Here is a 13000-nt window from a genome sequence, read left to right as displayed (position 1 = left end):
AAATGTGTTGTTTTATGTACCATTGGTTGATCTCAATGTTAGTTATTATAAACAATTTTAAGTTAAACAGGAATATATTATGGGATAGAATTCAAAATTCACGTTTTTTAAGATAAGATAAAATATGACATTTTATACTTGGCATGCCTTTGTTTTGGGCTCTACCAAGTTCACTTTCTTTCATCAGAGATGATTTGAGAAAAGTTTGAGAAGCATGGATTATCTTTTGGCTCCTTCATATAAGGAGTTATGGCGAAATAGTGTTATTGTGAAATAAAACACAGGGATACTTGAGTGGTTAAGAGTGATTAAAACTGAAAAGAGGCTGTTGGATTTTTGAAATGAAGAGGTTTTTGGTGACTTGGATAAAAGCAGTTTTCAGTGGACTGGTAGAGAATAGAAAAATGATTATAATAGACTGAGGTGAATAAGAGGAATTGAAGACAAAGCATATAAACTATTTTAAAGGGATTTGGAGAGAGTATAAATAGAAATAGCTTGGGAGAGCAGTTTGGCAATATCTGACAAAGTCGAAGAGTCAACGTATCTTGTGACCTGTTAATCCTTTTCTAGGTATAATCTACAGCAACCCGTCTCTTAACATGTGGTACAGAGCCCAACTTCATCAGTATCTCTTTTAAAATATGTGTTAGCAAAGTAGCATTTTTTTCTTTTAGATCCCTCTAATACCCAAGCCACTAACTTATTCTTATTCTGAAAAAATTGGGCTAAAGGATCTCATACAGAAAGTTAATCTGCTAATTGGCAGTACATTTTCCAGAAATACAAAGGATAACTTCAAAGGGCTGTTACATTTACAAAAAACTTAGAAACAAGCTCTTCAAAAATTTTTTTAAAACCTACTTATTAAACTTAATTTTCATACAATAAAATATACTCATTCTAAGATTACATTTTGATGACTTTTGACACATTATGTGCATAATCATCACAATCAAGATATGGAATATTTCTTTTACTTCAAAAAGGTCCTTGTGTACTACTACTCCAGTAAATCCTAACTATTGCTTATAGCTCCAGGGTACCACTTACCCAGTTTCTGTCATTGTAGATTAATCTTATTTCAAGTTTCATATAAATTGTAAACTATCTATCTTTTGTGTCTGGCTTCTTTTGTTTGGCATAATGTATTTTTTTTTTTTTTAGATTTTATTTATTTGAGCGAGAGAGCACGGCATGAGTGGGGAGAGGGGCAAAGGGACAAGCAGACTCCCTGCTGAGTGGGGAGCCCAATGTGGGGCTCTATTCCAGGACCCTGAGATCATGACCTAGCCAAAATCAAGAGTTGGCTGCTTAACCAACTGAGCCACCCAGGTGCCCCTGTTTAACGTAATGTTTTTGAGATTAACCCATGCTGGTGCATGCTCCTTTTTATTGCTGAGTAACATTATACACCCCAGTTTGTTTATCCAGTTATCTGTTGACAGATTTTGGATTATTTCTAGTTTTTTATTTTTTCCAGTATGGTTATTTTGAATAAAGTTGCTGTGAACACATGTACTTCGTTGGACATGTATTTTCATTTCTCTTGGATAAATAGCTAGGAGTGGAATTGCTGGGTCATATGGAAAGCATAAGTTTAATGTTTAAAGAAACTGGCACACTGTTTTCCAAAATGGTTGTACCCATCAACGTTACTACCAGCAATGTATGAGAGTTCCAGATGTTCTACATCCTTGCCAAAATTTGTTATTGCCAGTCTCCTGCCATTTTACATATATGTAGTGGTATCTCACTGTAGGGTTGTTTTTTGTTTTTTGGGTTTTTTTGGGTTTTTTGTTTTTTGTTTTTTTTTGCATTTTCTCTGATAAACTAGAGATTTGAGCATCTTTTCCTGTGCTTATCAGCTGTTTATATTATCATCTTCAAGCAGTGTTTGTTCCAGTCTTTGCCCATTTTTGAAAATTGGATGGTTTGTCTTCTTATTGAGTTGTTACAGTTCTCTGTATATTCAGGATACCAATCCTTTGTGAGATATATGAACTACAAATATTTTTTTCCTAGTTTGTGGCTTTCTTTTTTATTTCGTTAATATTAAGAAATTTTTGTTTTGATGAAGTTCAGTTTATCAAATTTTCCTTTTATGGTCCTGCTTTTTGTGTACTGTGTAAGTAATCCTTCCATACCCCTGGGCTGTGAAGATTTTTCACCTGTATTTTCTTCTTACAGCTTTTGCCTTTATATTTAGGTATGTGATCCATTTCAAATTAAGTTTTATAATTGGCGTAAGATAAAAGCGAGATTTATTTTTTCATTATGAGCATGAATTTGTTCCAGCACTATTTGTTGAAAAGACTGTCTTTTCCCTCATTGAATTATATTGGCACCTTTGTTGAATATCAGTTGCCCTTATATGTGTGGATCTATTTCTGGACTATATTCTGTTCCATTGATTTATATGTCTATCTTTAACCAATACCAAATTGTCTTACATAACTATAATTTTATAACAAGTCTTGAAATCATATAGTATAAGTACTTCAAATTTATTCTTTCTCAAGATTTCTTTGGATATTTTAGGTGTTTCACATTTTCATATAAGTGTTAAGATTAGGATGTCACTTTCTACAAAAAAAAACCCAACGGGGCTTCTAGGATTGTGATTGAGATTGTGTTGTGTTCATAGATCCATTTGGGAGAAATAATATCTTAAAAATATTGAACCTGCCAATCTGTCAATATGATATATTTCTGTTTATTTAGGTCTTCTTAAATTTTTGTGTTTTCATTGTTTTATATATATTTTGTTAAATTTAAATTTATCCTGAAGTAGTTCATATTTTGGGATGCCTTTATAAATAGTAATTTAAAAGTTTTCAATTTTACAGTTTACATTGCTTATATGTAGATATATAGTTGATTCTTGTATGTTTTTCTTGTATCCTATAACCTTTCTAAATTTATGTATTAGTTCTGGTATATATTGTGTGGATTTCTTAGCATTGCCTAATATACAGTCTTGTCTATAATACAGTTTTACTTTTTCCTTTTTAATATGGCTGCTGTTTATTTCTTTTTTATTGCCTTATTGTCCTGGCTAGAACCTCCAGTACAACGGTGAATGGAAATGGTGTGAGAGTGGACACCTTTGTCTTGTTCCTAACCTTAATGGGAAAACATTCATCATACATTAAGTATGGTGTGAGCTATAAATTCTTATCAATATACTTTATCAGGTTACAGAAATTTCCTTATATTCCTAATTTGGTGAGAATTTTTATCACGAATTGGTTTGGAATTTTGTTAAATGCTTTGTTCTGTATTGGTTGAGGTGATCATATGGTTTTTTTCTCCTGTATTCTCTTAATGTAGTAGATTACTTTGATTTTAAAAAATGTATCAACCTTTCATTTGTGTGACAAACTCCATTTGGCTATGATGGATCCTTTTTGTATATTGCTAGATTCAATTTGCTGATATTTTGAAGAGATTTTTTTCCAGTGCGTTTATGAAGGAAGGATGTTAGTTTGTAGTTTCTTTGTCTGGTTTTTGTATCAGCATAACACATGGCTCATTAAATAAGTTGAGAAGTGTTCAATTCTCTATTCTCTGAAAGTGTTTGTGTAGGTTTGATATTATTTCTTAGTTAAGTGTTTGATATTAGACTATTCAGATTTTCTATTTTATTTGTGTTCATTTTGGTAAGTTGTATTTGTCAAGGAATTTGCCATTTTGCTTAAATTTTTTATTTTATTGGCATGAAATTTTTCATGGCAGTTCTTTGTTACCCTTTTAATGTCTGTAGAATTGTGGTAATGTCTCCACTTTAGTTCCTGGTATTGGTCATTTGTATTTTCTCTCTCTTTTTTTAAATCAGTCCTACTAGATATTTATCAATTTCATTGTTTTGTTGGAAAGACCCAGCCTTTGGTGTCATTGTTTTCAGTTTGACATTTCACTAATTTCAGGTCTATATTGTGTCCGTCCTTGTGCTTACTTTGGGCCTTCTTTATTCTTTTTCTATAAAGAAAATGTTCATAAGTTTGACTCTATAACACTTTTTTAAGAAGTTGCATGGAAGAAAGCACCATGGTCAAAGTAAAAATACAACTGTCAAATTGTGATAGAAGTACTTGCAAAATATATCATAGAGGCTTATATTCATAATACACAGCAACCTCTTAAAAATTAAGGGATACAGGGCCAAAAACCTGATAGAAAAATTAAAAGGAAGCTTCTCATAGAGAAGATATGATATCTTTCAAACATGTGGGAAAAATGTGCAACACTCATAATTTGAGAAATATTAATTAAAATAACATTATTTATCTGGCTGGCAAAATTTAGAAAGTCTGGCTCTGTGTTCTATCTACAAGGCTATGGAGAATCAAACACTCTTGGAATTTTTCATTTTCAGTGTTTTTTAGATATTCTTGCATGTTTGTTTTTCTCTTCAATTTTTTTCCAGCTATTTTTGCATATTGATATGAACTTTAATAGCAATTTGTCTTAACTCCATAAAAAACTTGCTGGTATTTTTTTATTGAGATTGTGTTAAATTTATAAATTAACTTAAGGAGGCAGTTATATTACATAGGGAGAGAAACAGTGAGACAGGAGTGAGGACAGAGCTATGAGATTCTTTAATACTTACTTAGAGAAGGAAGATTCAGAATGGGAACCTGGAAAGAAGTTGTTAGTCAAGCAAGGGGAAAACCAAGATATGGTTTTAGGAAGGATGGACTGGAGAGTTATGCTGAATGCTGTTGAGAGGTATATTCAGATAGTATGTTATTGAAAACATGAATGAGGGACAGTGTCATTAGGCCCTTTGAGGGATACAAATGGGCATATAAAGTTTGAGTAAGACCCAGACTCTGTACTTAAGATATTATGAAGAGAAATATGAGAAAGAGAAATATAAGACATGTACACTAAACTTTTAAACTTTGTGAGGAGTGGGACTAGGTTTATTTTATTTATTACTGCATCCCTGGCAGTATGTCTAGTATTTGTAGTAGATTTTAAATATGTATTTGTTGACTGACTGATAAATGGTCAAAAGCCTCTTTTAGAGGTCTCACTGTATTGAATTCTTCCATACTTAATTATCTAAGACTAAACTACCAGAAATGAGCAATTCATTTACCCGGTTTATTGAAAAGGACATTTATAAAAATGGAAATCTTAAAATTTTAATTTATTTGACAGTCATCAGGTTAATAATTACTGATGCCTGAGTGAGTGACATCACCAATGAAGAAAGCATAGATGACCAGAAAACATGGTTGAATATGCCACTTGCCGTTGGGAGTTCATTCAAGGACAAGGAGACTTTCACTGAAGGTTTTCCAAAAGGCTTAGTGGAGTAGACACATGAGTTGCCCTGCAAAGGATTGTTTGGATCTGGGAACTCAGAGACAGGAAGAAGTATGTTCTGGGTGGAGAGAGAGTAATAATGCAAATTTTGTTTATATAGATTCTTTCAGTTGTTTGTGTGAGGTAGAAATTATGTTTATTCCTTGTACTCTCTAGGCTCTGTACAGGATCTAAAAGTACATTAAGTGTTGTTTGTGCCCTTAAAGAACTTAGATTGTATGTCACATTTTTCTGGGCATCTTTGAAATGATATAGCATGAGATATTACATAAAGAATGTGGTAGAGCTTTAAACAGTTTATTTTCCTGAATTAGTTTATATTTTAGGATATGTTGTAAATATCAGATTGTCTTTAGAGTTTCTACTTTCTTTTTTCTTTCTCTTTTTAAACAAGAGACTGGGAAGTCGAATGCTATTTAATTTAAGTCTTATGCTTTTTCTGTTAATAGTTTGCTAAATAAAGAGACAGTTTTATATTTTATGTATAAAAGAATAAGGGTTCATTCCATTTGTCACCATTATATTTGTGTCACCTTGCTGAATCAAGACCTGATAAGAGGCTGAATTCACAGAAGTTTGTCCTTGAACCTCATAAGTCTATCTCAGCAGTAATTTCTGATGCCAGCAATACTTCTCAGCTGAGTGATGAGTCTACTGGGAGTGGAGATTCTATTAAAACACTCGACTTTGAAAAATACTATAGTTCATGCTCTCATGAAATACTTTAGATCCTGACAGTCTTCTCTTTTAGTGTTTGTAAAAAGACATTGCTGTTTTCCTGACAGTGGACCATTGTTTTTAACTGAATTCCTTTATTTGTTATTGGCAGTCCATGAAGTCAAGCTATGACCAAGGTAATTATGCTAGTACACCTTATTGTAACTATTTATTCTAAAGAATAATTTAGTATAAAGAAATCGTTCTTAGATCCTATGCAATAATGACATAAACTTATAGAGTAACATTATATTTAGACTCTTCTTACTCTATATTCTCTCTCCAGGTGACCACATTCATATTCATGCCTTTACATTTTACTTATATGGTAATGACTTCCAAATCTATATCTCATACTTAAATATCTGTGACCAGACCTCCATCACTGCATTTACCCTTTTACTGTTCTGTAATTACTGCTTTACTCTGTCTCTGACCAGCGTGTCTCTGACTAGTCTGTAAGGACTTTCAGGCTGGGATGACATTCAACTTTTTTCTGGCAGACAGGTGTAATACACAAGGAGATTATTTTAATCCTGTTGATAGTTGCTTTTAGGTTTTGTTCATGCTGTTCTGTTTTGGGTTTGCCCTTCTAGAATGTGACCCTTTTGGGGTCTCAGTTTAAACCTGAGGTATATCCCTAGGCAGTTCCACTTGGCTGGCCTTGAACTCCAACCTTGTGCTGGCTGCTGTTGAAGTGTCTGATCAGCTTTTAGCCTTCCAACTGTTGCTCTCTGCTAGGTTTTTGAAATCTCTGTGTTTGCATAATTTAGGGTTGGTAAACTTCTCCACACAAGTTATGTGTGGATCTTTGGGCTTAGTTTTTTGTGGTTCTTTCCTCTTTGAGCTGTATTGCCCTCAAGTCCCAGATGCTTTGGCCTTCTCACATTGCAGCCTCTGTCTCCTTAGCCCATTTGGAACTTGTGTTTGCTGTGAATTGACACGTATCATTAAAAGAAAAAAGCCAGGTTGAATGTGGAGCTCACCTTACTCAGTTAACTTTCTCTTAGGGATCATAGCCCTTTTAGGTTCAGCCTGATTTGTTACTCTCCAGTGCCTTTTAATGATTGTTCTGTGTATTTGTTTTTAATATTGATTTTGGTGAGAGACTGGGTTTGATATAAGGCATTTTTTAAGTCATGGCTGGCTTGGAGCCCATGTGCATGCATTTTTTTAAAAGTTTGTTAGTTTGTTTATTTTTATTAAGGTCAAAGTCACAAAACAAATCAACTATTTCATTGTATACAATTCTGTGACATTTTGTACATTCACAATGTTGTGTGTGCATGCATTTTAATTTATCTAAATGATAGTACACTATAGCTCTTGTTCTTTATCTCATTTTCACCTAACAGTATTTTTAAGAATTTTTCCGTATTACTTTTCTTTTTTCTTTTCTTTTCTTTTTTTTTAAAGATTTTATTTATTTATTCGACAGAGATAGAGACAGCCAGCGAGAGAGGGAACACAAGCAGGGGGAGTGGGAGAGGAAGAAGCAGGCTCCCAGCAGAGGAGCCTGATGTGGGGCTCGATCCCACAACGCCGGGATCACGCCCTGAGCCGAAGGCAGATGCTTAACCGCTGTGCCACCCAGGCGCCCCCCATATTACTTTTCTATCTACTACTTTTAACAGTTGCACAGTATGCATTTCACTTCTGTGTTCTTCTTGATGGACACCTATCCTGTCTCCCAGCTCCTCACTACCTAGATAATACTGTAGTTAGTAAGAATTTTATTCTTGATTCCGTTTTCCCCAAACAAATGGATTGGGTAGGGGCTTCTTGTGGAGATTTGATTCCAAAATTTTCTAATTTGATTCATTATCTTAGATCTGCTGGAGGAATTGTCTTTTGGAAATTCTTGGGCTTTTGGAACCGTTTTAGTCCTTAACATTCTCCCCTCAGATCCATTTTGGTACCAATCTAATTTGTTGAGTAAATCTGAACATCTCTGAACACTGTGCGTTTTGCCAGATAAAGAATTGGTAGCGCTTTATATTCCACCTCTTAATGTCTTGGTGCTTTGTGTATAAATATACATGTGGGAAAAACTGGGTGATTAGAGACTTTCTACTCTCCCTCCTAAGGGTACAATTTACTGAAAGTCTGTGACCTTAGATAATGATAGAATGCAGTGTGTTTAGTGATTGATCTCAAAATTTGGTTGTTCCAAACTGCTTTACTGTTTATTGGTTCTGTGACTTTGGGCAAATTACTGAACCTATCAGCCTTGGTTCACATCTCTATGCCGAGAGTAATAGTGGAGTAATTGTTGGGTTAAATTTAACGAGATAAGATCATACAGAACACTTATCAAAGTTCTGGCGTATGTTAAAAGCATAGTAATGGTAGCTGTTATTGGTTGTTTGGTATAGTCTGTAGGTGATATTTTACTTTCCAATTCCTTTGAATACTAAATGTATTTTTGTGGTTATACTGCTCGTTTGCCACCCAAAAATATGGTGCCTTGTATTATTATTAATGAGTTATGTTCTTTTGCTCTGGTTAAGTATAAACTTGTAGAGAACAGAGATTTTCTAGAACCTAGCTGAGTTTGCTTCTCCTAAAGATTAAAGAATGCATTTTAGCTCAGAAATAAACCCATGCAAATGTGGTCGATTAATTTACGACAAAGGGGCCAAGAATATACCATGGGGGAAGGATGGTTTCTTCACTAAAATGGTGCTGGGAAAACTGGAGAGCCACATGCAAAAGGATATAACTGGACCACTATCTTACACCATACACAAAGATGAACTCAAAATGGATTGAAGAACCAAAACCATAAAACTCCTAGAAGAAAATATATGTGGTAAGCTCCTTGTCATCAGTCTTGGCTATTTTTTGGATCTGACACCTAAAGCAAAGACATCAAAAGCAAAAATAAACAAGTGGAACTACATTAAACTAAAAAACTGCACAGCAAAGGAAACTGTTAGCAGTATGAAAGGGCAACCTACTGAATGGGAGAAAATATTAGCAAATCGTATATCTGATAAGTGGTTAATATCCAGAGTACATAAAGAACTCATACAACTGAATAGCAAAAAACCAAACAATCCAATTAAAAAATGGGTAGCTCTGAATAGACATTTTTCCAAAGACATACAGATGGTCAACAGGTACATGAGAAGATGCCCAATGTCACTGATAATCAGGAAGTGCAAATCAAAACCACAAGGAGATACCACCTCGCACCTGTCAGAATGGCTGTTATCAAAAAGACAAGAAATAACAAGTGTTGATGAAGAGTGGAGAAAAGAGAACCCTTGTGCACTGTTGGTGGGAATGTAAGTTGGCGCGATTGCTATGCAAAACAGTATGGAAGTTCCTCAAAAAATTAATAGAACTACCATATGATCTAGCAGTTCCACTCTGGATATTTATCTGAAGAAAATGAAGACACTAATTCAAAAAGATAGTTGCACTCCCATGTTCTTTGCAGCATTCTTTACAATAGCCAGGATAATAGAAGCAATGTGTCAGTTGATGGATGAATGGACAAAGAAGATGTGATTGTGTGTGTGTGTGTGTGTGTGTGTGTGTGTGTGTGTATGTGTATTTATACAATGGAATATTCAGCAATAAAAAGAATGAAATCTTGCCATTTACGACAACATGGGTGGATCTTGAGGATGTTATGCTAAGTGAAATAAGTCAGAGAAAAGCAAATACATGATTTCACTTATATGTGAAACTAAAGAACAAAACAAATGAGCAAACAGAACAAAAGGCTCGGGAGGTAAAGTGGATAAAGGGACTCAAAAGATACAGCCTTCTGGTCATGGGGATGTAATGTGCAGCATGGTGACTATAGTTAATAATAGTGATTGTATATTTGAAAGCTGCTAAGAGTAAATCTTAAATCTCATCACACAAAAAATTTGTAACTGTATGGTGACCTATTGTGGTGATCACTTTGCAATATATACAAATATTGAATCATGTTTTACACCTGAAACTGTCAATTATACCTCAATAAAAAAATTTTTTAAAGAGTAAAAAATGTGTTTTTAATCTTTATTTCTTTAAATTTACTTTCTCTTCTCATTTTTGAAAAGTAGGAAACATTTGTATTTCAATTCAAAATTGAACTTTTTTTTTCCAGATAACCATGATGATTACAGAGACTGCTACTGCGCCTTTTGCTCCTTTTGAGGATACATTGAGTCGGATGCTGTTTGGCTGGCAGCAGCAGTTTTCATCATGTGAAAAGAAAAGTGAAACAAAATCATCTTTCAATGGTACTGGTTCATCGACCTCAAAACCTATAGGTGTTGCTTCAGATACTGTTAAGAAGAAACATACTAAGAAGACTGAGTAAATTTACTTTATAAGCTGTAAAGGCAGAAATTTTTTTCTTATCTACCTGTCTGATTGTGATAAATATTTCTATGTAAATGATGTGAAATAAAGATTATATATAAGGAATGGAGGTGACAAAAAGAAAGAACTTCTTTCTGTTTCAGGGAGATTGTCTCTTTCTGAATTGTAATTCTTGAGTGTTATGAGTGTATCATGTGAAATTGTTTTCCTAAGTTATATATAAAGGATTCTGTTGTGATTATTTTAATAGTTTTATATTGATAAAAGAGGCTAGATTTTTTTCCCTAATGTTAGAAAAAGTAAATTTACTATCATTGCAAAATAATAAAAATTAAAGCCTTTGTTATATTTAGGTATCTTCATACACAGTTTTAATTGAATCTATCTGAATTTTAGTTCAGCAAAATTAAACTTATACTTAACATTACTATTATAATTCCTAGATATGGAAAACAATTCCTATTTAACTTTGAGCACTGGGGAAAGTAAACCTTACCTAAACCACTTTTATTATGAACGAAAATAAATGACTAGTTTGTATTTCAGATATAAACATTGTATTTTTTAACCCACATTAAGTGGAAAATATTTGAAATTCTATTTAATTTTTTAAATAGTATTTTTCAGCAAGAACAGAGTATTGGTATGAGTCTCGATCTGAAGTCTATTTCATGCCTTTGTTTATAATGTTCCTTTTTCTCCAGAGAAAATTAGGGGTATAATTTTTAATAAATTACTAAGCCCATGTTTTGCTTTGTAATTTTCATTTTAGGAGCTTATTTTTTTCTCTTTTAAAACAGATTCATTTTAACTGTAGTTCTTGTCAACATTTCACATATTCTTAACTTCTTTCTTATCTTAGTTGGTCTGTATACATTAATGGTAGTATCTTTAATGATTCAGCATTTCAGTTTAAAAACGTTGTGTCTCCTTTCTAATGGGTACGTTTCACGTTTTCTGGTTGAATGTCTCTTACTAGTTCGCATATGTTTGTTATATTTTAATCTACATGTACGTATATTATTTTATTTTAAATTAAAACTAATTACCCTTATGTGGAAATGCTCAGTTCTAATGAGAATTGTACTTGGGCATTTGGTATAACCAGCTAACCAAGAAGAAACATAAGCTAAAACCTTATATGATAGTCCATTTGAATGAAGAATGGTGTTAAATCTGTCCTTATTGGCAAAAAAAAAAAAAAAAGAGAGAGAGAAGAAGAAGAAAGGGTACTAAATAATGTTAAACTTTCTTGCTTTATTTCATAGCTTTAAAATCTAGTTATAATTTTAAAACTCTATGACTAACATGATTTTTTTCTACCAAGACCCTGAACCTACCTGCAAAGAGTTAGTATGTACATAAGGCATTTGGGGATGGCACAGAAGTACTAAAATCACACCAAAGTTGGAAATTATTTGTTTAAAAAATTTTTTAGTATAAACACCAGCAAGGTACTATATACCCTTACTTGTTAAATAAAGATTTTTGGGGGGAAGGACCTTGGGATGCCAAGAAGTTTATTTTCAATATTGTATCAGAAAGCATTAAATATTTGGGTTTTGTATTATATTTGATACTCTTGTAGTTAAAAAACTTTTCAGAATTAACATGTTACTAATTATTGATTTAGTTTTTAAGTGTGGGTTTGACTATAGTTGAAATGGTAGGAGTGTTGTTTTACACTTGTATTAAAGACAAATTTATTAAAATAAGTTATTTAGCACCAATGGAGTATTACATTATTTTTATGTTTTTTTGTTTTATATTTTTCTTGAGTTAGGAGTTCAGAACTCCTCTGGCATTTTGACTGATAATACAGTATTTGTCCAATGACTACTGTCCAAGTGGAATATTGGTACAAACTTTATTAATTTTGATGTGTATCCTGTAACCTTCAATTCAAGGTTCTTAGGAAAAAGCTACTGGAGAACATGGCTTAGGCTTGAAACCTCCCACTCCAAATCTACTCGTGTTGCCTAGACTAGAGACTCACTTGGTTTGCAAAGCAGGTTGTTTAGACTTCTTTCCCAACATGTAGCATGAATGAGGTCTATGGGCCTGTTTCACATGGCCGGTCATACATAGCAGTGAGAAAGTCAAGACCTGGTAGGTCTACTTAAGTAAGAGGAGACAAGATGCTGGTATAAGAACATGGGCTGGCTTAGCTCAGTGGTTTCACCCTCTAGGAAAATGTGGCCAAATTAATATTGAACTCTGATTTATCAGATTAGTCGCTCTTCTTTGCTGAGGGAGTAAGGGCTGGAGAGGGGCCCAGATATGTGGAGGAGGTGGATATCAGTGGAAATTCCAGCTTCCCTCTGGGCAGAGACCAAAAGGTGGAAATGAGAGAAGAAGGGAGAGATTCCTCCTTTACCGTATTTCTTTGTCCATTCCTTTGAGGCCAGACACTTCATTTTAATCGACCTCAAAGCTCAAGTGTATTGCAGTTGAGAGATATGTTGGAAATGGAATAATGTGTTCAAGGACACTTTCCTTCTCCGCACTGTTCTCTTGGAGTTTGCATTCCACTAGTAGAGAGTCTTACAATAAACAAATAAATGTGTTCTTATGGTGATACTGAAGGTTATAAATAAATATTAAGCAGGACACAAAG

At 33.6% G+C, this 13000-nt stretch overlaps 1 protein-coding gene across 2 annotated transcripts in view; it reads left to right on the top strand.

Moving 5' to 3' along the window:
• TMEM38B (transmembrane protein 38B) overlaps nt 1–12113 on the top strand; it is a 48329-nt gene extending 36216 nt beyond the window's left edge. For both annotated transcript variants that reach the window (XM_087869500.1, XM_045780388.2), the window contains one exon: nt 10166–12113. In XM_087869500.1, coding sequence (XP_087725626.1) covers nt 10166–10381 — 216 coding nt within the window. In that variant the 3' untranslated portion in view covers nt 10382–12113. The remainder of the gene's footprint in view (nt 1–10165) is intronic.
• The last annotated feature ends 887 nt before the right edge of the window (nt 12114–13000 follow it).

This window comes from Ursus americanus, chromosome 18 (assembly GCF_024610735.1).
Source record: "Ursus americanus isolate L20-20 chromosome 18, mUrsAme1.1.p, whole genome shotgun sequence".
NCBI classification, from domain to species: Eukaryota; Metazoa; Chordata; class Mammalia; order Carnivora; family Ursidae; genus Ursus; species Ursus americanus.
The sequence above is the reverse complement of the archived record's forward strand: the minus strand, read 5'-3'. Positions and strand labels throughout refer to the sequence as shown.